Below are 27,955 nucleotides of genomic sequence, written 5' to 3' on the forward strand. Positions count from 1 at the left end.
ACTAGTCATTCTTACAGTGTTGTGAATATTCTACAGCATGAAGCAATAATTCTCCAAATTATAGCAGCTCTGGGCAATGGCAAAGAGAAGAACCTAGGGAGCAGAAGTTGGTCATGTAGGAAAAAATAAATTCTTCCTCTACCTCCCTTTTTGCTCAGTTGCCTTATCTTTCCTGCTTGTTAACCATTGTAAAGTAGCTGTGCTTTCCTTTGTGGTCACTATCTGCATGGATCAATTAATGGATACAATTTACCTACTCAGTGCCATCTCTTTGCAAAAGAAAGACCGCAGGGTGATTAGGCTATTTCACTCAGTAGTGATCCAGAATATTCTGCTATGGGGAAACATGGGGAGACCTAGAATAAAAAGGAAGGCTATTAATATTGTAGGTAGCAATCCACCAACCACTTAAGATGGGATTCAAAACACACACACACGAATGTTTTTTAACTGGTGGTTGATAAATCTGGGTAGGGTTGCTCTTTTTTATTACAACAAACTTCTCTAGAGAAAGGAAGGAAAGATTCCTGGAAAATTCATCATTGACTTTCTATATCTGCTTCAGAAGATCAAACAGCTTCAAAATGCTAACATAGTGTCTGGGGTTTTTGATTTCTTAATTATAGAAACTACAATGAAATTGAAGTAAACCAACCATTGACCCTGGCCTCTCTATTATAAATTTAGAATACCATTATCAAGCAGAATTAAATAGAAGTAAAGTGTGGGCAAACCCTTGCTACTTTTCTAGAGCATCCTACTTCTATATTGAGACAAGTCCCTAAAAAATTGCAAAGCTCTCTTAGCAACACAGAACAAAATGCAACTTTATTTCATTTATACAGATGTAAACCTGGAATAACTTCATAGTGTTACCCCACCAGTGTAAATGCAATTCAAACAGAATTGCCAGCTTTGGGGGACAAGACAACCTTTTCTTCTTTTCTTGTGTCTAGGGCACTCATTGGCAGACAAGACAGACAAAAGCCAATTGTACTGTGTGTGATTGTGAATTTTGTTCACATGGACATTGTGCACACATGTAATGTGTATGTAGAACATGCATGGAAAAATGAAATGGCCACATGCAATATGTAGCTGCTTTTTGAGTTTCAGACTAGTTTCAGAACAGTGATGACAGCAATGATGAACCTGGTTAGCAACCTCCCACTAAATGTGACCTTATGGCTTGCTCCCTGTATGGGTGGCAAACAGTGGCAAAACAGCAGTTGCAGGGAGGAGGAGGGTTTTCCTAGCTGCCTTGTCCTACCTTGATGGCAAGAAGTTACAGGCAGAAGTATCTGCTGGCTGTTGTGGAAGTAGAGAGGGGACTGGGACAGCTAGTGGCAAAAGGGAGCCAGATACTGCTCTGCATGTTTTGAGTTCTCTGCCATGAATTTGACTGCCCTTGGAACTAGTTTCAGCCACTGTGTTCCCTGCCTGTAAAAAGGTAATTTCCCCCCCTAGAAGCTTAACTCATTGGCTATATAATTCTATACAAAGGCCATATCGTTGTTCACTTTCTTGAGTTATGGGCTCTGTATGAACATAAACGCATGCTTTCTCTTTGTGGCACAGTTGTAGTCTGAGTTGTGTTGATCTAATGGGGGGCTGATAAAATGTGTGGATAATGTTAAGGCTTTGTTGCAGTGAACTTGAAGACATGCACAACAGTGGGAGAGGGGAGGAAACCTGTGGCCCTCCATATGTAGGTGAAGTAAAACTCCTGATGGTTGGTCATGCTGGCTGGGGCTGATTGCTTGGAGTCCAACAGCAACTGGGAAAGGAGCACAGGTTTCCCACTTGTTTTATACTGTTATAGGATTGGGGGTTGGTTTTGATGATGCCTTTGAATCCACTTCCAGCCTATAATCCAGCGCCTGTAAAAGATGCATTTGTAACAGAGAAACTTGCAGTATCAGCCAAGCCCACTGCTTTAGGTTAATAGGTCTGTGAAGTACCAGATCTGCATGTCAAATACTTGGTTAAGAGAAGTCCTGTTGACATGGGGAACTCTTGAAGGACAGTGATCCCCCCCAAAGAAAGTGGGGTTTTGTGTGTGTGTGAGAGAGAGTTAGTCTGGGAAAGGTTGGGGATGGAAAACAGAGAGGTTTGTTGGCTCTCTAACTGAACCTCAGCTCTGGCTGGGAAGACTCCCCTACAAGCTTAGCAGGGGAGCAAGATCTATTAGACTGTTAATCCTGCAAACTCCTCCATATTTAGCTCAGGTTGTATATGTGTGTAAATAAAATCATGTATCCTATAAGACCCCACTCATTTTCTTACCAAGGAAACCAAACCCTGGGTAAGAGCTGGAACTCCCACTCAGAGATTTGGGTGCATGCAACAAACAATTCATTAGATCAGGGGTGGGGAATGTGTGACACTCCAGACCTCATTTAACACCAAGTCCCGTCAGCTCTAGCCAGCATGGCTAATTGTTAGGGACAGCAGGAACTGTAGTTCAACAACATCTCTAGAGGTATACCGCTTTTTTCACCCTTGGGTTAGACAAGCAGAATGCGCTCTTCTCCCAGCCACACCACTTTCTCTCCCCCATCTCAATATCTCTTTAAAGGCCCCATTTAGCGTTAGCTCCTTCCATACTAAAAAGTGAGTCATCCATCATCACGAGCAAATTGCCAGCCAGGTCTGTGAAGGCTGGCCAGTCCATCGGAATCTGTTCTCTTCTGCAGAAAGCAGCAGCGTCCAGACTGCGCACACCACGGAAGAAGGGCAGGGGAGGCGAGCGGTATCTGACGGTGCACCAATAGGAAGACGCTTTTGAAAGCAAGGGCGTGGCTACCGTTCTTGGGCCGGTCTGTCAGGCAGGCTTCCAGGGCTAGGAGCGCTGCCGCTGCAGGTAGAGAAGGGAGGGTAAACGCAGCCGCCCGGGTTGGCCGTTCGCTCGTGATCCCGAAGGGTTTCCAAGCGCGCCAAACAGCTCTGCGGTCTTGGTCCCTTGGAACCTGGGTGAAAGCTGCTGCTGGCTGGCGCTATCGTACTCCACGCTACTTTTCCGTAAGAAAGCGGGAAGCAAGGACTGAGTGGGACTGTCGCCGGCCGCTGTTGCTTGCTACGGATATCTCAGGTGGGACGCCTCACTTCTCTTTTATTCCTCCGCCTCAAGAATAACCTTGCTGCCCCGTGGCTAAGTATCCCGCCCCTCCCCCTTTTAAAAAGAAAGGAAGAGCGGCGAGCCCGGGAGGATTCCGCGCGCGCCGCCGAGAGCGGGCTAATGATGTGCCGAGGGGAAGCACTGTCCTGTCCTTGGGTTTGAGGTCAAAGGGAAGAGCTGAGCCAGGGACATACGCCGTTCCTGTCTCCTTGCTGGGCTCTGCAGCCGCCGGTCTGTCTCCTGCGGGAAGGGGTAAAATTAATATATGGGTGTAGAAGCAGCAGGAAGGGAAAATGTCTGGAGGGGCCTTTGCCGCCACCCGCTTTTTCCGCTCGCGGCAAGCAGAGTTCCGCAGAGTGCGGGCGTGTTTCGTTCTGTGGACCGTTCCCCTCACAGTGCGCCTCAGGCGGTGTAGGGAGGAGGCAGCGCGGGCCGGTCTGGTTGGCGTTTCTCAAGCTTAAGAAGTCTATTAGCTTTTCGGTCGCGCTTTTCTCCCGCCCTTCCTAGGTCGGCGCTTTGCGGGGTCAGTGTGGGTGTGTGTATGCAATCCTCTCGTAGTATTCCCCCCTCCCCCCGCAGCAGCAGCAGCAGTAGCAGTCTGGCGTCCTGGATGATTTTCATTGCCTGCTTCGTTTACCTGCAGTCGTGCCAATGTAGACCCTTCCCGTCCCATCTCTTTTGCTTTCTTAAAAGAAGAACGAGCACTTGCATGAGTCAGGCGAATTGGGAGCTCAGCGGCATCACGAACTTTGGCTTCTGGACTTCGATTCGCCAATCCACATTCGGAAGCCATTGATAAAGCTTCACGTTTTAATTTTTGAAATGCTTGTGAGATCCAGCTGAAAGGGTGAGGATCTTTTTAATTCAAACGCGTCTTTTTAAAGGCTTTAGCCTGCACGCTGAACTCTGGCGAATGTTATTTGCTTCACCCCAGCATGTGTTCTCATCCCTCTGCTCCCCCGCAAATACTAAGTGGTCTGCTTGTGAGAGAGAACACAAAGCAAGTGCTCTCTATATTTGCATCCACCCTTTTTTTTAAAAAAAAAGTAAATTCATATTCCTACTGTAGGAAAGCTGTAGTATTTAGTACAAGGACCAATTGAAAGGAATGGTAGAAAGGAAAGAGAAAGGAATTACTACAGAATATTTCTAGAGGAAACTGCAACAAAATGTTGCAGTGTGAGTTGCTTCTGTTCACAGTTCTACTCATGCTATTTTCCTGGATTTCTGTCCTCCCCTCTCCAGCAGTTCACGAGCATTCCCTTGATCAGTCCTCCTCTGGCTGTTTTGGATTCCCCCTCTCATTAGGCTTCCTGTCCCTAAAAGTGTAGAGTGTGAGTGTGTGATATGTGATTAATATGATAGGATGTGACAGATACAACTCTGGGAAAGCTCAAAGGCCATAAGTATCATCACTTTCTTCTTTACCCTCCCTTGTCTAGTTCTCTGATTTCTTGAACCTTACATGCTCATGTTAAGTGTGTACATTTTAATGTGGGAGGAGGAGGGAATGGGGAAAGCCAATTTGTACTGTATGAATTCCCTAGAGTCCCACTACTTAGGTTGTTTTGAAGTTCTAAATCATTCATCAGTGGTGATAGACTGACTAGGGATAGGCTAGACTCCTAAATCCCAGTAGAGTCCTAGCCTGGTCTATGGGTTTTATCTCTTCTGCAATGATTTGGCATACAAGAGATTCTTGCTGTCTCACCGGCACTGGGTTATAGTGCAATAATGTGTTATAATGCATGAAGAGACACTGGACACTTTGCAGCGCCATCTATGGGACAACAACATTTAGATGGCAATGGTTATTAGATACTATATGGAGGCTGGTGTCATGGCATTGATAGAAACATAAGTAGGAAGAAATTACTAATGAACTTGTGTGTGAGAGATTTTTCTTTACAAAAAGAAACTGTTGGCTTTTAGGCAGTATGTTACTGTTGTCTATATTTATCATAGTATGAAAGTGTTTTTTTCTAAATAACTTTAGTGCTGAGAGAGTACTGTTTACATGAATGAATTTGTAGGTTAAATAATGAAAGATGTAATGTACAGGCTCCTCCTTCCTAAATGTGAAGCAAGTTTCAGTGCTTGTTTTACCAATGTGCATAACTAATATTTTTGTAATTCAGGCATCTAATAATAATTTAGTTGCCAAGCATGTTCTTTTTTTTTTTCCCTTGTGGTGTGTTCTTCACATTATACTACATTCTGTCTTCCATTTTTCACTTTGTTAAAAGTTCTGAGGAATTGTTTATTATTAGTAAAAATAGGTGCTGGATAGTTTTCAGTTAGTGAACACACACAAAGTGTGACTCTAAACCTTCGTTTAATGGATTTCCAATTTTTAAAAATGTAAATGTTTTAATAACAGTAAGTGTGTCTCTTTCCATGCAACCTGATATTTTAAGGAAATGGTAAGAAAATTAAAATAAAGTTAGTTAGGCAGAAATCATATTTCTTTTAAAATCTCTTTTTAAAATCTCTCTTGCAAAGGTTGCTTCCTCCCCTCACCCTAGCTGCTACAAAAAGGAATTACAAAAATGACTGGATTAGGAAAACATTAACTAATACACATTACAGTCCCCAGCTACTTTAGCTGTGAGGTAGCTGGAGAGTAAACTCTAAAGGGCCTGCTTTATCTTTAGCAGTAATTAGGATTCTTTTTTTAGTAAGCTCACTTTGGGGTTCTTCTTAAAATTGGACTACTTCCAAGAGTGCCTGCATTTATCTTTCTCTCTGTAGAACGCGGTTGTTTCATACACTGCTTGTGCCTTCCCTGCAGTTCAGTGACATTGCAGACTGCGCTGCCTCAGCTAATTGCTGACTGTCCGAGCGTTGAAATGATGAGACTTATGGTGCTAATGGCATAGGGCAGTTGCATTTCATTAGGCTAAAGGCAAGGGAAGTGAGGGACTAGAGAGAGGGAGAGCAGTCAACTGGGCAGATTAATTGCAAGCCTTGAAAAGGTTGGGCTAAGATTCTGCTGAAAGGTGTTGTTTTCAAAGGGTAACTTGCAGACTAGATAGGGTTATGGTGCATTAATGACTAATAATGATCAGAGTACAGACTTAAAGACTGCATCAGCAGATTCAGGGTGTGTTTTGCCCGTGTCAGGAAAGTTGTGGAGGCTACAGCACCACCACACAAATAACTGAATGCACTTGTGGACAGTGCTGCACCTACTGCCTGCAATTAGATACTGTCGTCATTCTGTGTCATGTTAAGAACATGAACTCTGATATATTTTGCAAGACCCATTTGTTTACCCGTATAGCTAAAGTAATTAAATAATAGGTGAAACAAGTGGGATGTGCAACAGGATGTTGTGGTGTGCAGTGTTCTGGTGCTGCCTTTTTCCAGAATACTCCATTCCATTCTCCCTTCCTTCCTGGGTTTTTGTTGTTGTACCCCTCCACAATCAGTCGGGGTATTAGGCCTGCTAGGAGACTTGGAGCAGTACTTAGGAGAGCCATGCCCCCGCTCCCCTAGCAGATACATTATTTCACAGGTCAAAGCAGATTGCATATGTAATCAGAGCTTACACTCCAGCAATCGAAAGCTCTAACTTCATATGACTATTAAGCTCTGTATTTTGTCATATCTGTACAGTAATTAATTTTACATGGAGAGTGGTTCCTGAACCCTGATGGTTCTATTTTTAACATCACTGTAGTTGCTTAGGCTTTATGTATATAACGCTTATCATTGCCCAGATACTCAGAATGTTTTATACTAGGCTAAAAATAGCTTCATTATTTGCTCTTGAAATATAAGCACCACCCATATGTTGATCCCTGTAAGTTGATCATAATAGCATCTCTTTATAGATCATAACATAAATGCACTTATAAAGGGGGCGAAGGGAGTGGAACAATGTTTTAATACTGACAAATACATTTTACCTTAACCTTATTATTGTGAGTGACAAAAACATTTAACAAGATTTGGAATTAAGTTTTGAACTCCTGTTTAGACTATAGAGTGGGCTAAAGGGAGTTAGAAATGCACATTTTTTCAGAAATCAACTGAAATGCTTTGACCTTATTCAGCAGATGCCACTGCTGAATAATCCTGATAACACTGATGCACAGATAAGAGGTTTAACAGCATGAAATCAAGCAAAGAATAGAAAAATGGCAGTGACATTGAGAATAATGTGGCAAAATCTGGAACTGACATTTTGAATTTTATGCTATATATACTACTTGCTATTTTTTAAGACTGTAGCAACTTGAATTTATTCTAAATTTTGTTCAGAAGCCAGTGTTAAGACTGCAATCTTATACCCACTTACCTGGGAGTAAGTCCCTTTGAATTAAATTGCTTCTGAGCGAACATCTAGGAGGGCGCTCTTAATACTTTCTAATGATAACTTTCTATGTAGAATTAGACATATTACTGAATGCCTCCAACTCTTGTGTTGGATTGTGGCCAAAATCTATGATGACTCAATGCATGTCAGTTTTCTTTATTTGAGGTGAGAGAATAACAGTGCAATTCTGTCCATTCCTATTTGGAAGTAAGCCCCACTGAATTCAGTGGATTTTAACTCCTTGTTAGGATTGCAGCCTAATTCACACAACTTCTTCTTCTTTGGAATTTTTTTTAAATACTGTACTATATTATGTGGTGAAAGTTTCCATTTTGAGGCAATTTAGATACGTAGTTCAAAAGTACAATAATTCTACAGTATCCTTTTGTGTGTATTGCTCCAGCAAAAATAGTAAAACAAAACAACAAGCCTCAATATTTGGCTTCACTTATTGATACTATGATTCTTTACTTTCTTTCCTGTGAGTAAGACCCATTGAACTCAATAAGACTTCCTTCTGAGTAGGTTGTGCTGTGAGTTGCTCACTGAAATCCAATTTAATTGTGGAATCAAGGTTTATGGATCTGTTTCATTTTCCAATTTTACTAGTGTACATGCTTGATGCTTCTAATGTTGACATATGGTTCATTTATCTCTAAATCATTCTCACTTTTCTCTTCCATAATTTGGATGGATACAATGAGTCATAATGTTCTAAAAAAAATTCAAAGCATTTTTTCACACTTTTATCTCCACTATTTGTATTCTGCTGATTGACAAATGAGCCACTAAATGCTTTGATTAAAGGTAGCTCTACCATGAAGTTGGATAATGTGCTGCTTCTCTGACCATCAAATAAGCTGGGAAGTATTAGATCTTGGGCAGTTAGCACTATAGTCCAAAAATAGATATTTCAGCAAAAAGATGGAAGGTGGGTTGATTAAGGGTTCTGTTATATAAAAATAGAATATCTACTGTGATCCAAAACTTTCACAGCTAACTTGATGCCTGAAGAATTGTAATTTCAGTGTCTGCTGAAGAAGTAATTGCCCCTAAAATTGCTGTATGAAGCTGAACCAACATTTTCAGCTTCATAACTTTTGTTATATGGTGATGGAGATGGTAAGAATTGACAGCATGTAGAAGATACCAAGAAGGTGTTGTGCATGTTCTATTCCCCACCCTTGGTTAAGGGACGAAGTAGATATAATGGCAGCAGCTGTGTGGGACATAGAACTGTTCCAATCATGTGGAAAGTGCTTCTTCACCATTATACTATTGCTTCTGTGATCAGATCACAACTGGGGAGAGAAAGCTCTGGGGAGGTAATCCATGGGTAAGACATCTGCATGCTCCTTTTGCTGCTAAAAATCATCGTGCTCTACCTTTTTTCTGTGTTCATGAAGCAGAGCGATGCTCAAGCATATGAAATAGACACCTTATCATCTAGTTTGGCCCAAGATTATTTGGGTGCATGTGATACATGGAGCAATAATATAAGTGGTGCGCTGTACTTTCACAATGTTCATTCTATCTCCTGTTAGTTTGTTAGTTATTTGTAAGACCACCCATAGTTGAAACTATATTTTGAAAAAGGTGTTTTTGCTTGGTCCCCTGTTTTTGAACTATTCAGGTGTCAAAATTCAGCTGTCATTTCACGAACATTCTGTACACTGGGAAGTTTTTTTCTTTTCTAGCATATTTAGTATTTAACATTATTCTGATTGTGTATTAATTCATGCCTAGACAGAACAACAGCGTGATGCCTGCTTCTTGTGAAAAGGCTATGCCAGGGCAGGCATTGGAGAGTGCATGTGTGCGGTCCATTCATGCACTTTTCTGCTCAGTTGTGGGATCCTCATGTTTATTTATGAGTCCAACTAGACATGATGTGGTTGATCTGTGATCAGGTTTCACAGTGTCTTTTTCTCTAGTTGAGACCAGACATGGTGCTCTGTTTTACCCCAATATCAGTCTTTTTCTGCATTGTAGCTTATAGCAGTCTTAGGGAAGTGATTCAGTTCAGGGAAGTTATGTGGGAAAGATCCAACACCCCCTGAATGCCATAGCCTTGAACCACTTCCTGTGGCCCTTTTAATGTCTTCTGCAAAGACACTGAATCATGGATCTTTGGCCCATATATGCTGCACACACAGTAGCAGCTAATGTAGTGGGGTAGAGCAACCATTCTGACACCAGCATTGCAGCAGCTTATCTGGATACCACTGTGGGCAGGGGGGCAGCGATACTGGGGCAGTGTGCAGATGCACTAGATGAGTGCTGAACAGCCCTGCCAGTACATCCATACCACCCTGTCTCTGTCCCAGTAAACTGCAACAATTGCAGCATTGACAATTGCGGCGTTAACAAGGGTAGCTCTACCCCATCACTCCGGCTACTACTGGTTGCACAGCAGTGCCTATGAAGATCAAGGTACTATGCTCCTGCCTAAATATTTTAGCTGCATAAGTAGGTGGGAAAATGGCAGAGAGGCAGAGCCAGGGCTTTTTTGGTGATAGCTCTCATTGTTACGGAGTACTGGCACCTTTTTTGTTTGCTGCCCATGGCAGACATTTTGTGCTGGCACCCATGGTACTTTTATCAAGATATGAATACTAGCACCTCATTTTTGACCAGAAAAGCACTGGCAGAATCAAGGATGAGCAGCACAAGTAGCCTGGATGGAAAGGGAGAAAGAGAGACTCCATGCTTTTGAAAAAATAAATCCCCAAAGATTGGATAGATTTGTTACTTATTTTTAAAATATTTCTATCATGCCCTTCTAGCCTAAAATAGGGCACTCAGGGTGGCTCACAATTAAATCATACACAATAAAAACATTAAAATAGATAAAAATAAATAAAATACAGTTAAGAAATCTAGGGGAGTGATATTAAAAAGAGAGCTTTGGCTATGGGGTGGTATATAAATGTAATAAATAGAGAGGTAAAACTAAAAAAAGGGGGGGATAAAATCAGTTTCAGGCTTGGGCTTGAGTTCCTCCCAAAGGTTCTCTGGAACAGGATGTTTTTCAAAAGTCTCCAGAACACCATCAGGGAGGAAGCAGAGTGGGCTTCTTGGGGTAGGGTATTCCAAACCTTGGGGGCTACAGCTGAAAAGGTGCTCTCCCACATGCCTGCTATTCTGACATCTTTCATTCCAGGCATGCAGAGGAGACAAGAGGTAGCTGATCTTAAATCATGGGCAGGTACACATGGGCATATGAGGTCCCTCAGGTACAAGGCCATTTATGGCTTTAAAGGTCAAAACCACTACTGAATTGGGCCTGGAAACAAATTGGGAGCCAGTGGAGTCGATAAAGCACAGGGGTGATATGATCCCCGTACCGTGATCCAATTAACATTCTGGCTGCCGCATTTTGAACCAACTCTAATTTCTAAACGGTTTCAAGGGCAGCCCCACATAGAGTGTGTTACTGTAATCAAGACTTAATCTATGTGTTACTGTGGCCAAGTGAACCGCTTCCAGGAATGGGCGCAGCTTCCAGGAACGGGCGCAATTTGAGTTGGCCAAAAGCACTCCTGGCGACCACAGCCACCTGATATTTAAGCAGTAGGGCAGGATCCAGGAGTACTTCCAAACTGCGGACCTGCTCCTTCAAGGGAAGTGCGGCCCCCTCCAGAACAGGTTGCAGCCCTATCCCTGGCGCAACTTTGTCATTGACCATCAACACTTCCATTTTGAGAGTTGTGTGTCATCAGCATATTAATGACATTGTACTCTAAATCTCTGGATGACCTCTAGTAGTAGTTTCATATAGATGTTAAAGAGCATGAGAGACAGAATGGAACCCTGTGGGACCCCATAGGCCAGCAGCCAGGGAGTCGAGTAGTAGTGTCCCAGAACCACTTTCTGCCAGGTAGGACTGGATCCACCATAAAATGGTGCCTCCCAATCCCATCCCAGCTAGATGGCCCAGAAGGATACCATGGTTGATGGTATCGAAAGCTGCCAAAAAGTTCAGCAGCACCAACAGGGATGCACTCCTCCTGTCTGATGCCCAGTGTAGGCCATCAAGCAGGGCAAACAAAGCAGTCTCTGTCCTATGACCAGGCCTGAAGCCTGATTGGAAAGGGTCTAGATAATCCAATTCATCCAGGAAAAATTGCAGGTGAGCAGCCATTATCTTCTCAATCACCTCGCTCAAAAAAGGAAAGATTAGAGACTAGGCAGAAGTGGTTAACATCCACAGGGTCTAATGAAGACTTCTTCTTTAACAAAGGTCTTGTCATTGCCTTATTCAATAATGTTGGCATTGTAGTTCCTTACTCCAAAACCTTTACAGAGAGAGACCAATACTAGGCAGCTTGAAGGTTCAAATTTATTTTTACTATAGTTTTACCATAGTTTGTTATTCCAGTTTATGATTGCATTGTTGTTCCATTATTGTCTTTCTTTATTCATTCCCCCATTCTTGCCAAATTTCCTGCTTTTTCAGATACCCATGATTCTATTTCCTAATTTTCTAGCGCTATTTTGTGTTGGATGTTGTATCTGGTGCAAGCAGATGCCCAGGATGCAGAACAGTATAGTGACAGGCTAGATGCCAGTTGAAGCAATGAGCCAGACAAGTAATAAGTTTTAAGAGTCACTTTACTGACAATAGAATATATCACAAGCTCTCTCTCTGTACATACTCCTCGACCCCCACACTCTGCAAGTGTCTGCTGGCCCTCTATATAGATAAGGCCAGCTGCCCGAGCCTAGGTTGCATAGCAATGTGTCCTTGAAGATGGCTCGAGCTCTGCCAACTTTCGCTTCTAATCCACGTAGCTCACTTGTGGAAATTTAACCTCTGCTTCCTCGGTTTAATAGCCAACAATCCCCCACCTTAAATTTCCACATTCTGCCAGTTACATTTCTTTTCCATTTACATGTGTTACATTTCATATTTACATTTACATCATCTGGTTTTACAGCCATTACATTTCATTAGAATCTTAGCATCATTTTTATTACATACATTTATTACAGCAATTATTTATTACTCTTCATGATTTCCATCATCCCACTTTTTCCAGTTACTGAAGTCTATATGTTTAATGGAATTTATTTTAAATCTAACAGGTGGAATACCTTTGGTTGTTCTCTCTGATCTGCGTGGTTGTATTTCTGCCTTAGTGTCTGTGTCAGGCGATTCCTCTGTTTCTCTCTCGGAGCTAGAACTTGATTCACTACTGCTGCCTGTTTCTTCTTGTTTTATTGGTACTGTGTCTGCCTGTTCTTGTTCATTACTAACTTCACTGTTTCCCAACTCCACATATGTTTTCTCTTCCCAATCCTGCTCTATTGCTTGCACGCTTCTGCTTAACACCACAGACCTTTGTTTTGGCATCCAAATTCTGTAATACGTGTTTTCAAATCCCAGCATGTACCCTTTGTCTGCTCTCCTTTGCAGCTTCCCTGTCCTTTTATTTTTTGGGAACATGTACCCAGCATTCTGCTCCAAACCTAATCAAATGTTTTAATCTGGGTTTTCTGTCATACAGTTTCTGATAAGGAGACATTCCAGTGGCCTTATGGAATATTCTGTTTTGAATGTAAGCTGAATACAGAACACACTCTCCCCAGAAACCTTGTGTTAAAGAGGAGTCACACAGCATTGATCTTATTGAGTCCTGAAGCAACCTGTTCCAGCGTTCAGCTAACCCGTTCTGATGAGGACTATAAGGGGCTGTTAACTCCTGTTTTATCCCTCTTTTATCCAAGTATTCAGTAAAAGAGTGTCCTGAGAACTCTCCTCCTTGATCTGATCTTATTCTCTGTATTTTGACACCAAACCACTTCAATTTTTGTAACAAATCTTTTCAGTTTCTCTGCAGCTTCACTTTTAGCTTTTAGTAAATAAACAGTGCAGAATTTTGAAAAATCATCAACTATTGTCAGGAAATATCTTGCACCCCCCTGAGTAGGTTGAAATGGCCCCACTAAATCCACGTGTATTAACTGATAAGGTGCATCAGTACTAGGCATGGCTTCTTTGTTCTTTGCAGCCACAACTGCCTTAGTTTGTTTACACACATGGCAGACTACATATTTACCACAGTTTCTCAATGTAATATCATTACTGTTCTCAGTTGTTTTCACCACATTTTCATATCCTATATGGCCTAGTTTTCTGTGCCATAAATGTACACAATCATTATGGGGTTTCTCATTAGCACACATGAGTACATGATTTGTTTGTTTCAAGTATAAGAAGAACAATGAGTTCCTCACTATTCCTTTCATGAATATTTTTCCTCCTCTCATTACATGCACTGAACCCCTTTTGAACATTACTGTGAACCCCATTTCATTGAGTTTCGACACAGCCATAATGTTACATTCGATATCAGGAACAAACAGCACATCTGTCATAATGGTATTGAAACCTGCTAATTTCACTGTACCCCTACTTTTGATCAGTTTCTTAGTCCCATCAGCCATTATTACATGATCCTCTACGTCACAAAATGTATGAAACATGGATTTATCTTTGATTATACTATTTGTTGCCCCACTGTCAATTGCCCATAAATCTTTACAGTTATTTCCCTGCTCATTGTTAATACATTGCTTATTCTTACTAGCATAGATCACCTGTACACATGGTTTTCTTCCTCTTTCTCTTCTTCTTGCTTCACAATTCCTTTGAAGATGTTGCTTGGAACCACAAAAATAACATGCCTTTTGTCCATACAGTCTCTCTTGTGCTGCTTTGTTGTTCTGCTTTTCCACGTTGTGTTTAGACTCAGTCTTTTTCTGCTTTGCCATTTCTTGCCTTCTTTGAAATTCTTGTAAAAGTTTGCCTTCTATATAATCCATATTGAGATTGGCATCGTCCATTGCTTCCAAAGAGCTCACCAGACTATCATAACTTGAATCTAGTGAAGATAATGTGATATACACTTTTTGCGTTTGAGAATGTTCAATTTCACGTTCTGACAACTCAGTAAACAGTCTGTTTATTTCCAACAAATGCTCTGACATGGTTGTATCTCCAGATAAGCGCATCTGATACAATCTTCTGGCAAGATATATTTTAGAACTGGCAGTCTTTTTCACATGAATATTTCTTAAAGTTTCCCAGGTTTCCTTTGCCGTCACTGCATCACGCACGTGCAGTAATTGAGAATCATCAATAGCAAGAACAATTAACGCCTTTGCCCTCTCATCCAGCCTTCTCCAATCTGCTGGAATAGGCACCCCGGCGGGTGTCCTTGAAGATGGCTCGAGCTCTGCCAACTTTCGCTTCTAATCCACGTAGCTCACTTGTGGAAATTTAACCTCTGCTTCCTTGGTTTAATAGCCAACATTTTGTCTTCTCATTCTTTCCTCTGTTTTACCATGAACAGTGATGTGAAGGCCTGTAGATCACTTTCCCTTTTTTGTTTCTCAAGGACTGAAATGGAAGCAATGAGGGGGAAACCCTTCTTAGAAAATATCTTTTCTTTCAGAATGTGAAATATTACTGATAGCAAAAAAGCTGTAGCTCAGTGCTAGAGTAACTCCTTTGCTTACAGAAGGTCCAAGGTTCAATTTTCAGCATTATGGGTAGGGCTGGGAGAGACCCCAGTCTGGAAATGCTGGAAAGCTGCTGCCAGTCTTTGTAGGCAATACTGAGCTAGATGGACCAATTATCAGACACTGTATAAGGCAGCTTCCTAGGTACATAAAGTGCAGGGGTTATCCTAAGGAAAATTTAGAACTATGCAGTGGGATGTGATTTTCATTTTGTACATAGTACACACAGCTGTGCATTTTCCTTGCATGTGTACACATTTTGTTTAGTATATAATTCTATGACATCTGAAAACGTACACAGAATCAGAGAAAATAAACAGAATTAAGAATTTGGCAGTACTAATGCAGAATTAACCATGTGGACCATTTGGTTCACTGCTGATGTAACGTTTCTTCCAAGTTCTGGCAGGCTCAGAGACGACTCCAATAGTTAGTAAGGAGTAGCAGGCTCTGCCCTAAAATACTTCTCACTACCCAATATGCTGCTAAAGCTTTTTGCCACAATGTATTGAGATGCTGTATAGCAGATGTGGGGAACACTTTGCCCCTCCAGATGTTACTGAACTACAACTCCCATAATCCCTGACCATTGGCCGTGCATGCTAAGGCTGATAGGAGACGTAGCTCAGCAACATCTGTAGAGCCAAAGGTCTCCCACCCATGGCATGTGTTGTTAGGATGTTTACAGAATTTAGAATTTGAAATGGATGCTAACAATGGCAATCTCAAGAGAAAAGCCAACATATTTTGAGGATTAGAGGGTTAGAGTAGTACAAAAGAAACTGCTCCTACTGTGAGAAAAGGCGGGATATAAATCTAATAAATAATGGCTTACATCTGCACATTTTGGGTAGAAGTGGACATTAGGAAAAGCCCTTAAATAGTTGGTTGAAATCTTATTACATAGCCATTTCTCAGTGGTGAAAATTACTTTGATTTAAATGTCATAAATGCTAGTGACAATTATAGATGTGAAGTCCCGGGGGACGGGACCAGAAACATTTGGAACTTTTTTCCATTTTTTTTCAGGAAAAAACCAAAAAGGCTTTAAAACAAAATATTTTTTTCTGGTTTTTTTCCAGGCCTTCACATTTCTAGTGACTATAGCAATTCTTACTGAATTTGAGATTCCCAAAAAAGCACACATGCAGAATTTAAGAAAAGTTCTTTGGAAAGTACTTTCGTACGTTGGAATAACACAAAACATCTTCAGATTTTTTGTTCAGGAGTGATTCTTGGAGTTCCCAAGCATATTATTCCTGCACTACGGTTACAAAGCCCCTGTGTAGCAGAGTCTCTGACAGCTCTTGCCTGTCACTTCAGATTTCTCTATATTCTCCATCAAGTGAAGACAAATGAGATATAGTTGAAAATTCACTCACAAAATCAAGGATGAACTAGTATATGAAAAAATTGAGAAGAATGTTTCTAATTGGGCATGCCTCACATTTTCTGAAGTCCATGAAGCTGAAAGTGAAGGCTCAGAATAAGAAGTTATGAATCTTTCTGACAATGATTATGAGGGTTGGGAAAATAAAGTTTAATTATATGATCACTTTTAGGGTATTTACAGAGATGACACAGGAGAAAGGTTTAAAAACTGATATTAACTGTGTAAGATAAAAGAATATTTTACATACTAGTACTATTATAAAAATGTAACTGAACAGCTAGATTTATTGCTACTCTTTAGCTGCACTGTAGAGATGTTTATTTCGTGTATTAGTTGAAAATATTTGTTTCTTTTATTTTTGAATTATAATACTGAAACCTGTGTAATGGTTGCATTCAGATACTCCCCCAAAACATGACTGGAAGGATCATGAATGATAGCTATGCTCCCTCCTGCCTCTTCTCTTTTCCTATTGCACCCAGGCCAGGGCATAATTATCTATTTCCTGCTTTAATCATAGTTTGCCATTACAGCTGAGCCAGTGAACTATAGTTTAAACAGTTCCTCCAACCTAGAATAGCAATCCAGGATGAAATAGCGGCTTGCAGGATCACCTGAAGCATCCAGTAAGTTCATATAATAAAATCTTCCTTTTTGTTTATTATAACATTGATAGTTTCTTCCACTGAGAGAAAAAAGTAAAACGTTGAAAATAGAAACCAAGATATATTTGGGTATAAATTGCAGTTTGCCACACATCCAGCTGTGTAGGAATGGGACAAATTTTGTCCCCGTTACAGAATTTAGGTTGGAACCACAGTTTCTGTGAAGAAATAAGTCTTTCTGATGCAGTATCTGCTATTGCTCAGTGGGTACTGAGCCTGCTCAAGAACTGGAGGAAAGAGGATGTACACTGTAGTCTTTTTGTTTGTTTTTTATAAAAACATTTTCTTTGTGTGTGTGTGTGTGTGTGTTTATTTATTTATTTAGAAGTTTTGAAAAAGATATATATTCATCAACAATCTAAACAATACTACCTTACCCCATCCCCCCCATAAATATTCCCTCTTCCCACCTGTTCAACATCTTCCATTTTCCATTGAAATACACAGTTACAGAGTCTAAGGAGAACGTTAACTTAACCATAGTCTTTTAAAAGGAGTTGGTACTTGACCTGTTCTTTCATCTTTTGCAGAGAAGAGTATGAAGGGCCACCAGTCCTCTTCGAAAGCCTCTTTATTTTTCCTCTTTCCTTTCGCTAATCTTAATTTGATAGTCAACTTTTCTACTAGGGCAATTTCCCACACCTTTCGACCCCATCTGTCCAATGTGAGACCTTCCAGAGTTTTCCAGACCTGTGCAGTCACCGTTCTGGCAGCCACAAACAAGAAGCCAATCAATTTTTTATAATGTAAATTCTGATTTCCCTCTGTAAAAAGATTCAGTAAAGCCAGTTCTGCTGTAAAGATTACTTTTTGTCCAGTTATTCTTTGAATTTCTGTATGTATGAGAGACCAAAACTTGGCTACTTTATCATGTTCCCACCACATATGCATAAACGAACCATGTTCCCCATATTCATGCCAGCAGGAGGAGTCCCCCGAGTTGGTGATTTGTGCTAAACGTTCAGGAGTCATGTACCATTTTTGAACAATTTTTAAAGCCATTTCCCTGAAAGATGAGGCCACTGATTTAAATGGGAATTTTAACCACATGCCCATCCAGATCTCATTTTCTATTTTACAATGCAATTCAGTTTCCCATACGTCTCACTGGATTTGCTATGTATCTACCCGGAATAAATCCACATTGGTCTGGATGAACTAATTTGGAGATGACCAGTTTTAGACAATTTGCCATGACTGATGCAAAGATCTTATATTCCGTATTTAAAAGTGATATTGGCCTATATGAGTCTGGGGAGGTTGGTGTTTTGCCTGGTTTCAATAACAAGGTTATATGTGAAGTACTCCATGTCGGGGGCATACGAGCGCCTGTTAGAATTGTGTTAAATAGCCTTGTAAGATGTGGGGTCACTGTATCTTTATATAGTTTATAGAAATTTTCCATGAACCCATCAGGGCCAGGAGCTTTGTTTACTTTGAGAGCCATAATGGTCGCTTTAACTTCTTCTTCTGAAATCGGTGCATCAAGACTTTCTCTCTCTGAAACAGATAGTGTAGGCATGAGAGTCCCTAGCTGGTATTCCCTTAGCTGTTGTAAGTCTAAATCTTTGTTTTTATACAGGTTTTCATAGAACTTTGCTAATTCCTCTCCAATTAGTTTATCATCTGTGATTAATTGGTTCTGAGCTCACTTTTAATGCTCTAATCATATTTTTGGGCCTTCTTTGTTTGGCCCTGTTTGCTAATAATCTGGATCCTTTCCCATCATATTCATAATATTTTTGCTTACAGTACAACATATTGACCATTGTATTATCTATGTCTGCCACATTCATCTCTGTCCTTTTGCACTCCATCTGTCATCTTACTTGTTGTGAGCCTGTCTTTTTATAGAGTTCAGTTAGAGTTTGTAATTCTTTTTCCAGCTGACCTTTCTGTTGGTTTTTACTCAAGCACTCTACTCTTGTATGGATATCCCCCTTATTACTGCTTTCATAGCCTCCCACCTGCTCTCCTCCCCGATTTCTTCTGCTGCGTTCTCTTTAAAATAATTGTCCAATCCTTCCTGTAACTTAATTTGGCTTTGAGGGGAGGAGAGCAGGTTGGAATTTAGTCTTCACTGTGGCATATATGACCTGGGTATAAAACTAGCAAGTCCTACATTTATTGGGGCGTGGTCTGTTACTTTAATTATACCTATATCAGCTATCTTCACCCTTGTTAATAAAGCATCAGAGACAATGGTGGAGTCTAATCTGGAAAATGTTCCATGAGGCCTTGAGTAGAAAGAATGACTATGGTCTGCAGGGTGAATTGTTTATTTATTTATTATTTATTATCATTATTTTTACCCCGCCCTTTTTCCAAAACTGGAACTCATGGTGGCTTCCAGATAAAAGCACACATATAATTAAAAACATACAAAAGTCTAGATTAAAATCAAATTAAACAATTTACAGTATTAAAACCATTCATACATACAGTTAAAATAATTCAAACTCAGTGTTTGTTGCCCACACTTCACTGAGCCCTTTTTTGTGAAGCTGCGTAAAAAAATTGTATATCCGTTTGTGTTGTCGTTGTCCCCGTACTTCTCCTATCTCTCTTCCTTTTCTATGTGCGCTATCCATTTTTTTATTAGTGTCAAATCCTTGCATATTCAAATTGGTGTCCCCTCCCAGTATGACAGGTGCTTTTGTAAATTTATTCAGTTTCCCCAAGAAAGTTTGGAAAAAATTGAGTTGTTTTTTGTTGGGGGCGTAAAATGAGACCAGAGTAATGGTGATTTGAGAGTCTAAGATTCCTTCTACAAAAACACCTCCCCTTCGCATCTATAACTTTTCTACTGGGCATAAAGTCCAGTGATTCATGAATAAGCAATGCTACCCCTCTTGCTTTACCAGATCCCTTAGCTGAGAATTTATGTTTCCATTGTTTATTGTTTAGAAACCCATCTGTTAGTTTAGCTTTGTGAGTCTCCTGTAACATTAATACTTTCGGTTGTATGTCCCTTATCATTTTTTGCAACCTGGTACGCTTAATCGAGGTCCCCAGCCCTTTTATGTTCAGTGAAGTCACTCTCCACAGATTATTTGTGTTCATTTGTTCCATCCTCCTCCTGTTCTGTTATTCCTTTCAAAATCTATATTTGTTATTGTTCTTCTCTTCCCCCCCCACTCCTCCCCTTTTCCTTCCCCAATTTCTTTTCCCAATTCCCCTTACAAACCCAATACTAAGTAAACCTATTACCTAAAACTTTGCCTTACCCCTTAACCGGAGGTGTGGCTACACTTGCGGTTACGTGACTGCGTTGAACTGCCTGTTTAATTCCTTAACAAAGAAATTAAGTTATTTACTCCAGAGGCACTACTTATTAACTTACAACTAAATTTTCAGAAACCTTAAACTGAAAAAGAATTAAAACTAAAAAAGGACAATCTGATCTATTAATGCATAGATCAGCCACGCAAAACAGGAGACTCTCCCAGCCTCTCTCTATAAAGTTATTTATAAAACTCAAGGGCCTTCCCTTCCTTTTTTACTGCCCCCCTTTTTTCCTTTTTCTTTTTGTGCTTTCCTATTAGCTCTTGGAACATCATGTTTTCACAGTTTACTAATTATGCGCTTGACGGATGTACTTCTATATTGCTGGTTCTTCCTTAATGCTTCCTGGTAGGCAGATCTCTGAGGTTGCGTTGTGGGGTGGAGTTATTGTTGCAAAAAGGAGCTTCTCTCCGTCGTCTGTCCTGCCATTCTCTATGTGGTTTCTTCCTCCTTACCACTTCCCATTCATCTTCTTCACCAGCTCTCTCTACTCTCTCATTAAGTTCTTATTCTTCCCCTGATCCTTCTGGCAGGTCCAGGTGTAGGATTTTTAGAAGTTTGATGACTTCTGTTGCTGTTGTAGCTGTATATGTGGTCCCCTTGTATGGGACAATCGACTTAAATGGAAAGCCACAATAGTATTTTAAACCACCTTTTTGCAGCACCAATGTATACAGCCTCAATTTCCTCCATCTCTGCAGAGTTTCTCATGCTAAATCCTGTAGTGCCAGTATCACTGTATCTTTAAACTTTAGTTCACCTAGATCTCTCAGACGACGAAGCAGCTCTTCTTTTTTGGAGTATTTAGGAAAACAAACTATTATGTCTCTTGATCCTTCTTTCCTTTTAGGACCCAATGATCAATGTGCTCTTTCCAAATCTTCTTCCTTCAGTTGGAAGTCTGGGAGCAGAGAGGTCAGCCATTTTACTAAGAACCTCTTTATGTCTCCTTGTTCCACCTCTTCCAGATAATGAAAACGCAGGTTGGGGCGTCTGTTTCTGTTCTCCAGTTCTTCCAGCTTGAGTCTTGCTTCTGTTTGGTATTTTAAAAATATAAGGTGAAATAGGAACTAAGTTTGGTGGTCCTATTTCTTAGCAGAGATATAAAAATACAGTACAAGCAGCAGAGTGAGATAAAACCAGTCCCACCTTTCCCAGGCACAAATAACAACAGACACAATCTTCTTAGGTAAAAGATAAAGAACATTTACTCACGACCTTTTCATATGTTCAGAAACATAGGCTTTAGCTTAGAATGATGAAAGAAAATAGAAGTCTCAGTCCATCTTAGTCTTTGCAGTGATGCTCTCAGCAGAGAGCATCTGCCATGCAGCCTCTCCCAGAGGCAAAGTGATCAGTAATGGAGAATATTCAAAGAATCTCCAGGACAAAGGGAGGAGGAAGTCAGATAACAAATCCCACTCATTAGGAAGTTACATCTTGGTAAACAGGTACATGGGATATTTCCCCAAATATCTCTTAAAGTGAACATGCAATATTTGCCTATTCCAACAGCTTCTAACTGTGCTTTTTAAGTGTCTCAGCTTTGTCCTCCTGCTCTGCCATTTTTTCTTCAATTGCTGTTTTGTTTTCTGCTGTTTCTAATCTGGTTCACATCTCTCCCAGCTTATTTTCTAGTGTTTCCGTCCAGCTAGTCATTAATTTCTGTTTAAAGGAGCGGAGCTGACTAGCAAGTTCTCCTCTAACTATTTCAGCTATTGTGTTTGTGATCTCTGCCTCTCCCTCAGTTTGTGAGCTTGCAGAGATATTTTGCGATGCAAACACCATAATTGTTTCCTCTGAGGGCATTCTCTCTGCTGTAGGCCTCAAAGCTACTTTCCTTCCTGTCGCTTGGAAATAAAGTTTAAGACCCACCTCTTTGTTTTTTTGAGTCCAAATATCATTCCCTCCTTGGGCTTAGGATAGGAAAGGTTGAGTTGTTCCTTTTTCTCTCTTTCGTAGGCATAGATTTTAAAAGAGGCCGAGGAGCTCGCACTCTATGCCACCATTTTTCAGGTGTCCAAGCCCCGCCTCCTCTTATAAAAACATTTTCATATCACCTTTCAGTTAAAAAAGAACCTCCAAGCCTGTTTACGGTAACAAAATCTCAATACAACTAAAACAATAAAAGCCAGAATGAAAGCAAATAAACAGTCTGCAGCTGGCAAACTAAAAATACAGTAATACCTCGCATTAACCTACTCAATGGGACCAGAGCGAGTACGTAAACCGAAAATATCCTTAAAGTGAAGCACTACCTTTTACAGTAAAACTTTTTTTACCTCTCCTTCATGCGGAGCCTCAAAGCCCTGCGCTAAAGCCTCTGCTGCTGCGCTGCCGCCTCCCAGCTGATCGCGATCGCGCCTCCCATCTGATTTGCGGTGGTGCCATCGTGTCTATTTCTACCCCCATGCACTAAAGCCTTTGCTGCTGCGCTGCGTTTCTGGAGAAATACAGGGATATGGAGCATGTACGTTATAGCAAGGCGACGTTAAGTGAAGCGACGTTAAGTGGGGTATGCCTGTACACTAAAAACTTGGTTGACTGAAAATGCTTTAACTGTTCACCTGAAAGGTAATGGAGCCAGTCTATCCTTTCTGTCCTGCATCCCTACCAATTGCATCTGTGTTTGTGGCAGAACATAGAGCAGGGCCTCTGAAGATGACTACAGTTGATGAGCAGGTTCATATGGGAGGAGGCAGTCCTTCAGATATTTTGGCCCCACGCCATTTAGGGCGCTCTGAGTAATAACTACCACTTTGAATTGGACTTAAAAATGAATGGTAAATTTATATTTATTTATTTATTTCATTTATATACTGTTCTTCATTTGAAAACCACAGACAGCGACATAAAACCATAAAATACAACAGCACTTAAATGATACAGATACATTAAAACCAAACAGACTCATAATCACTACACAGCTGTAAGAGGCATTCCACACTCATACTACAGCAGATATAATACAGACCTCTCAACAAACAGCAAGAGGTTTGTTTGTGTATGTCCACAGTGAATAGTAGTTTTAGCAGAGTGGATTGCTTTCTTTCTTGTTTCTGCCAAAGCATCCCTAACAGTTATTTATTTGTATTGTTTTAATTAGATGAATGCATGTATCCAGAATGTTTAAGAATTCTGAGTAGTAAAACTTTATATATTTCTTTTTTAAAATATACTCATTGCTCCAAAATTTCTGAAATTGTTAAATATCTCTTGCCCTGAACATTTTTCCAATAAATTACTGAATTCAAATCTTTTGGAAAATATATCATGATTCTGTATTTTCTAGGTAAAGCTTTTGCTTTCTTAAAGAAAGGTAAAGGAAGATTGTTTCCCAATATCAGGAGATAGGTAGCTGTTCTTATTTATTTATTTATTTTATTCGATTTCTATACCGCACACATTCCGAAGGCTCTCAGGGCGGTGCACAACATAGGATAAAATACAATAGAATCACAAAAACAGTAAAAGCATACATATTAAACAATTAAACGACCTGATATACATTAAAAGCTAAAAGATAGAATTAAAATGCCTGGGAGAATAAAAAGGTTTTAACCTGGCGCCGAAAGGATAAAAGTGTAGGCGCCAGGCGCACCTCATCGGGCAGACTGTTCCATAATTTGGGGGCAACCACCGAAAAGGCCCTAGATCTTGTCACGACCCTCCGAGCTTCTCTGTGAGTCGGAACTCGGAGGAGGGCCTTAGATGTTGAACGTAGTGAACAGGTAGGTTCATATCGGGAGAGGCGTTCCGCTAGGTATTGTGGTCCCGCGCCGTGTAAGGCTTTATAAGTCAAAACTAGCACTTTGAATTTGGCCCGGAAACAGATAGGTAGCCAGTGCAAACGAGCCAGAACAGGTGTTATATGTGCGGACCGCCTAGTCCTCGTCAACAGTCTAGCTGCTGCGTTTTGCACTAGCTGTAGTTTCCGAACTGTCTTCAAAGGCAGCCCCACGTAGAGTGCATTGCAGTAATCCAATCTAGAGGTTACCAGAGCATGCACAACTGAAGCGAGGTCGTCGCTTTCCAGATAGGGACATAGCTGGGCTACCAACCAAAGGTGGTAGAACGCATTCCGTGCCACCGAGGCCACCTGCGCCTCGAGAGACAGGAATGGATCGAAAAGAACCCTCAAGCTACGAACCTGTTCTTTCAGGGGGAGTGTAACCCCATCTAGAACAGGTTGAACATCCATCATCTGGTCAGAGAAGGTGCTCACCAACAGCGTCTCAGTCTTGTCAGGACTGAGCCTCAGTTTATTAGCTCTCATCCAGTCCATTATCGCGGCCAGGCAACGGTTCAGCACATTAACAGCCTCACCTGAAGAAGATGAAAAGGAGAAATAGAGTTGCGTGTCATCAGCATACTGGTGACAACGCACTCCAAAGCTCCTGATGACCGCACCCAGCGGCTTCATGTAGATGTTAAAAAGCATAGGGGACAGGACCGATCCCTGCAGGACTCCACAATGGAGAGTCCAGGGTGTCGAGCAATGCCCCCCAAGCCCTACCCTCTGGAGACGGTCCACCAAGTAGGAGCGGAGCCACTGCCAAGCAGTACCTCCAACTCCCAACTCCGTGAGTCTCCCCAGAAGGATACCATGATCGGTGGTATCAAAAGCAGCTGAGAGATCAAGGAGAATCAACAGAGTAACACTCCCTCTGTCCCTCTCCCGACATAGGTCATCGTACAGGGCGACCAAGGCTGTTTCAGTGCCAAAACCGGACCTAAAACCGGATTGAAACGGATCTAGATAATCGGTTTCATCCAAGAGCACCTGGAGCTGGCTGGCGACCACCCGTTCTAAGACCTTGCCCAGGAATGGAACATTCGCTACCGGTCTATAGTTGTTCAAATTATCTGGATCCAGGGAAGGTTTCTTCAGGAGTGGTCTCACTACCGCCTCTTTCAAACAACTAGGGACCACTCCCTCTCTCAAGGAGGCATTTATCACTTCCCTGGCCCAGCCGGCTGTTCCAGTCCTGCCAGCTTTCACTAGCCAAGAGGGGCAAGGATCCAGTACAGAGGTGGTTGCACGCACCAGTCCAAGCACCTTGTCAATGTCCTCAAGCTGTACCAACTGAAACTCATCCAATAAATGAGGACAAGACCGTGCTCCGGATACCTCATTAGGTTTAACTGCCATAATATTGGAGTCTAAGTCCCGGCGGATGCATTTTATCTTGGAAGTGCCCAGCGAACTCGTTACAGCGGGTTTCCGAAGGTTCTATAATATCCTGAGGACTAGAATGTAAAACCCCTCGGACAATTGTAAAGAGCTCCGCTGGACGGTTGAGAGATGATTTAATGGTGGCAGCGAAGTATCGCTTTTTCGCTGCCCTCACTGCTTCTGTATACAACTTAGTGGAGGCACTTACCAAGGCATAATTGCATCCGTCAGGAGTACGCCTCCATCTGCACTCAAGCCTTCTCCTCTCTTGCTTCATCGCTCTCAGCTGTGGGGTATACCACAGGGCTACGTGAGCTCTGCATGGGATAGGGCGCGCAGGAGTGATCGTGTCCACGGCCCGGGTCATTTCCGTATTCCACAGTTCGACCAGGGCTTCGACAGGAGCGCCTGTCTTATCAGCCGGAAAATCCCCCAGAGCCCTTTGGAAACCCAGAGGATCCATTAGTCTCCGAGGTCAGACCAGCTTAATAGGTCCTCCACCCTTGCGGAGGGAAAGTGTGGCTGTAAGCCTAAACTTCAGCAAGCGGTGATCTGTCCATGACAATGGGGTCGATAAAAAAAACTCTCCACCTCCAGATCACCATCTCCATGTCCAGTGGCAAAGATCAAATCAAGAGTGTGCCCCGCCACATGCGTTGGGCCAGTGGGAAATTGAGACAGCCCCATGGTTGCCATGGAGGCCATGAAGTCCTGAGCCACCCCAGATAAAGCAGCCTCGGCATGGATGTTGAAGTCCCCCAGTACTAATAGTCTGGGGGACTTCAACAGTACCTCCGAGACTACCTCTGACAGCTCAGTTAGGGAAGCTGTTGGGCAGCAGGGTGGACAGTACACCAACAGAATTCCCAGTCTGTCTCCTTGACCCAGCACAAGGTGGAGGCATTCCAAGCCAGTCGTCACCTGGACAGGGTGCTTGATGAGCGAGAGAGAACTCCTATAGGCCACAGCTACCCCACCTCCCCGGCCCTCGGATCTACCACAGTGCTGAACCGTATACCCAGGTGAGCAAAGCTGGGAAAGAGTAACTCCTCCCTGATCACCCACCCAGGTCTTGGTTATGCATGCCAGGTCGGCACTCTCATCGACAATTAAGTCGTGGACGAGGGAGATCTTATTATGTACCGACCTGGCGTTTAAAAGCAGCACCTGGAGATCCGAGAGCTGGCTGATGGGACAACCAACAGTCCTGCAGATGTGAGAAGGACCGGAACAAGGTACAGACACGACTTGTCTGGGACGAGTTTCCCTTATCTGGCATGTTCTTCTCACAACACCATACCTCCCTTTACCCGTCACTACGTTGATTGGGGCCCCTGAAAGTCCCCCCAGTCGGAGCAAAGCCCTCTCTCCCAGGCACATGATAAAATACACATAAATTCGCGCTCATGTACTCATATACTCACTCAATCTCATTCACACTAAACACAATCCACAAATTAGCCACACAAAAATTCAGACTAATACATTCATATAAAAACTCAAACTCATTCACACTAAACACAGTCACAATTGAAACAATAGCAGCAGACATTAAAGCATTCAACACTCAGGCAGGCGGGACAACAGTGGCCGGCTTGGTCAAGATCGTAATAAGGCCAGGATAATGGCAACAGCCGGGAACTGTAGCAATAGCAGCAGCAACGCCCGCGTTCAAAAACGTCGGCCGTAGCAACCTGTCTCGAATGGGATGATAATAGCAACCAAAAGCCGCAGCAACAGCGATAGTGGTGCACACCCCGAGAGGGAACCACAGCAGCAGCTGGACCCCGCCGATCCACACCCAAGCAGCAACGGCGGCGGTGGTGCCCACACCCGAACAGCAGCAGATGACAGCAGCGACAGTGGCGCACATCTCGAGAATCTTGTACTTTATGGTTGCTTCCTGGTGATTTATTCACTGATAATGCTAAGGCGACCTCCAAATCTCTCTGATAAAGTCTGTGATCCAAGGCAACTCTTTTGTTGGGTGTTGCCTTCTGTAACTGAATCTCCTCTTTGGAGGGCTTCTTTTGCTGTACCGTTTTCTCTTTCATTGACCCAGAACATACCCTCTTTGATTTTTTGCTTGAAGGTATAGCTGCATCTGCAAAATCATCATCATCATTATCATCATCTGCACTGCCAAACTGAGAATAATCAACTGCTTTCTTATTCCTCCGCGCTGGCGGTGCCATCGTACTGGGCAAGTCTTCAGTCAGCCATCAATTCATAATTCGCGCGCAGGAAGGCTGGAGGAAAAGGAGGTGAGCCGCCCTTCCCAGAGGACATTCAACGTGCCATGCAGAAGCTTTGCGCGCTATTCAGCTGCGCACGGACGCATTGATGTCCGGAGAAGTTAAAGGCAGTTGCCCATCTGTAAGTGTAGCAGTAAGTCGTATAGAAAATAGACTTTCCCTCAAAGGAAAGAAATAAGTTTAAAAGAAGCCTGAGCGTGAGTCTAATTTTTCAG

At 42.0% G+C, this 27,955-nt stretch overlaps 2 protein-coding genes across 2 annotated transcripts in view; one reads left to right on the plus strand and one right to left on the minus strand.

Moving 5' to 3' along the window:
• Positions 1-1,808: 1,808 nt before the first annotated feature.
• LOC133377301 (uncharacterized) lies at positions 1,809-27,780 on the minus strand. The gene is made up of 3 exons (XM_061611128.1): positions 27,319-27,780; positions 3,756-3,957; positions 1,809-1,880 (listed from the first exon to the last, which is right to left on the minus strand). The coding sequence occupies exons 1-3, from the start codon at positions 27,678-27,680 to the stop codon at positions 1,809-1,811; spliced, it is 636 nt and encodes a 211-aa protein (XP_061467112.1). The 5' UTR covers positions 27,681-27,780.
• The window catches only part of EPB41L3 (erythrocyte membrane protein band 4.1 like 3), a 265,820-nt gene continuing 240,646 nt past the window's right edge, over positions 2,782-27,955 (plus strand). The window contains exon 1 of the mRNA XM_061596036.1: positions 2,782-3,091. The gene's annotated coding sequence lies outside the window, so the exon portion shown is untranslated. The remainder of the gene's footprint in view (positions 3,092-27,955) is intronic.

Source organism: Rhineura floridana, chromosome 1 (assembly GCF_030035675.1).
Source record: "Rhineura floridana isolate rRhiFlo1 chromosome 1, rRhiFlo1.hap2, whole genome shotgun sequence".
In the NCBI taxonomy this organism is placed as follows: Eukaryota; Metazoa; Chordata; class Lepidosauria; order Squamata; family Rhineuridae; genus Rhineura; species Rhineura floridana.

Bases quoted from the DNA above. Each gene is read 5' to 3' on its own strand.
- LOC133377301 (XM_061611128.1), bottom strand. From the start codon at position 27,680: ATGGCACCGCCAGCGCGGAGGAATAAGAAAGCAGTTGATTATTCTCAG. The intron at 3,958-27,318 runs GTGTGGGCACCA...TCACCCTTTCAG, and splicing joins TGTCATCTGCTGCTGTTCGG to CTGGATCTCACAAGCATTTC. The intron at 1,881-3,755 runs GTAAACGAAGCA...CATCTTTTACAG, and splicing joins CTACATTGGCACGACTGCAG to GCGCTGGATTATAGGCTGGA.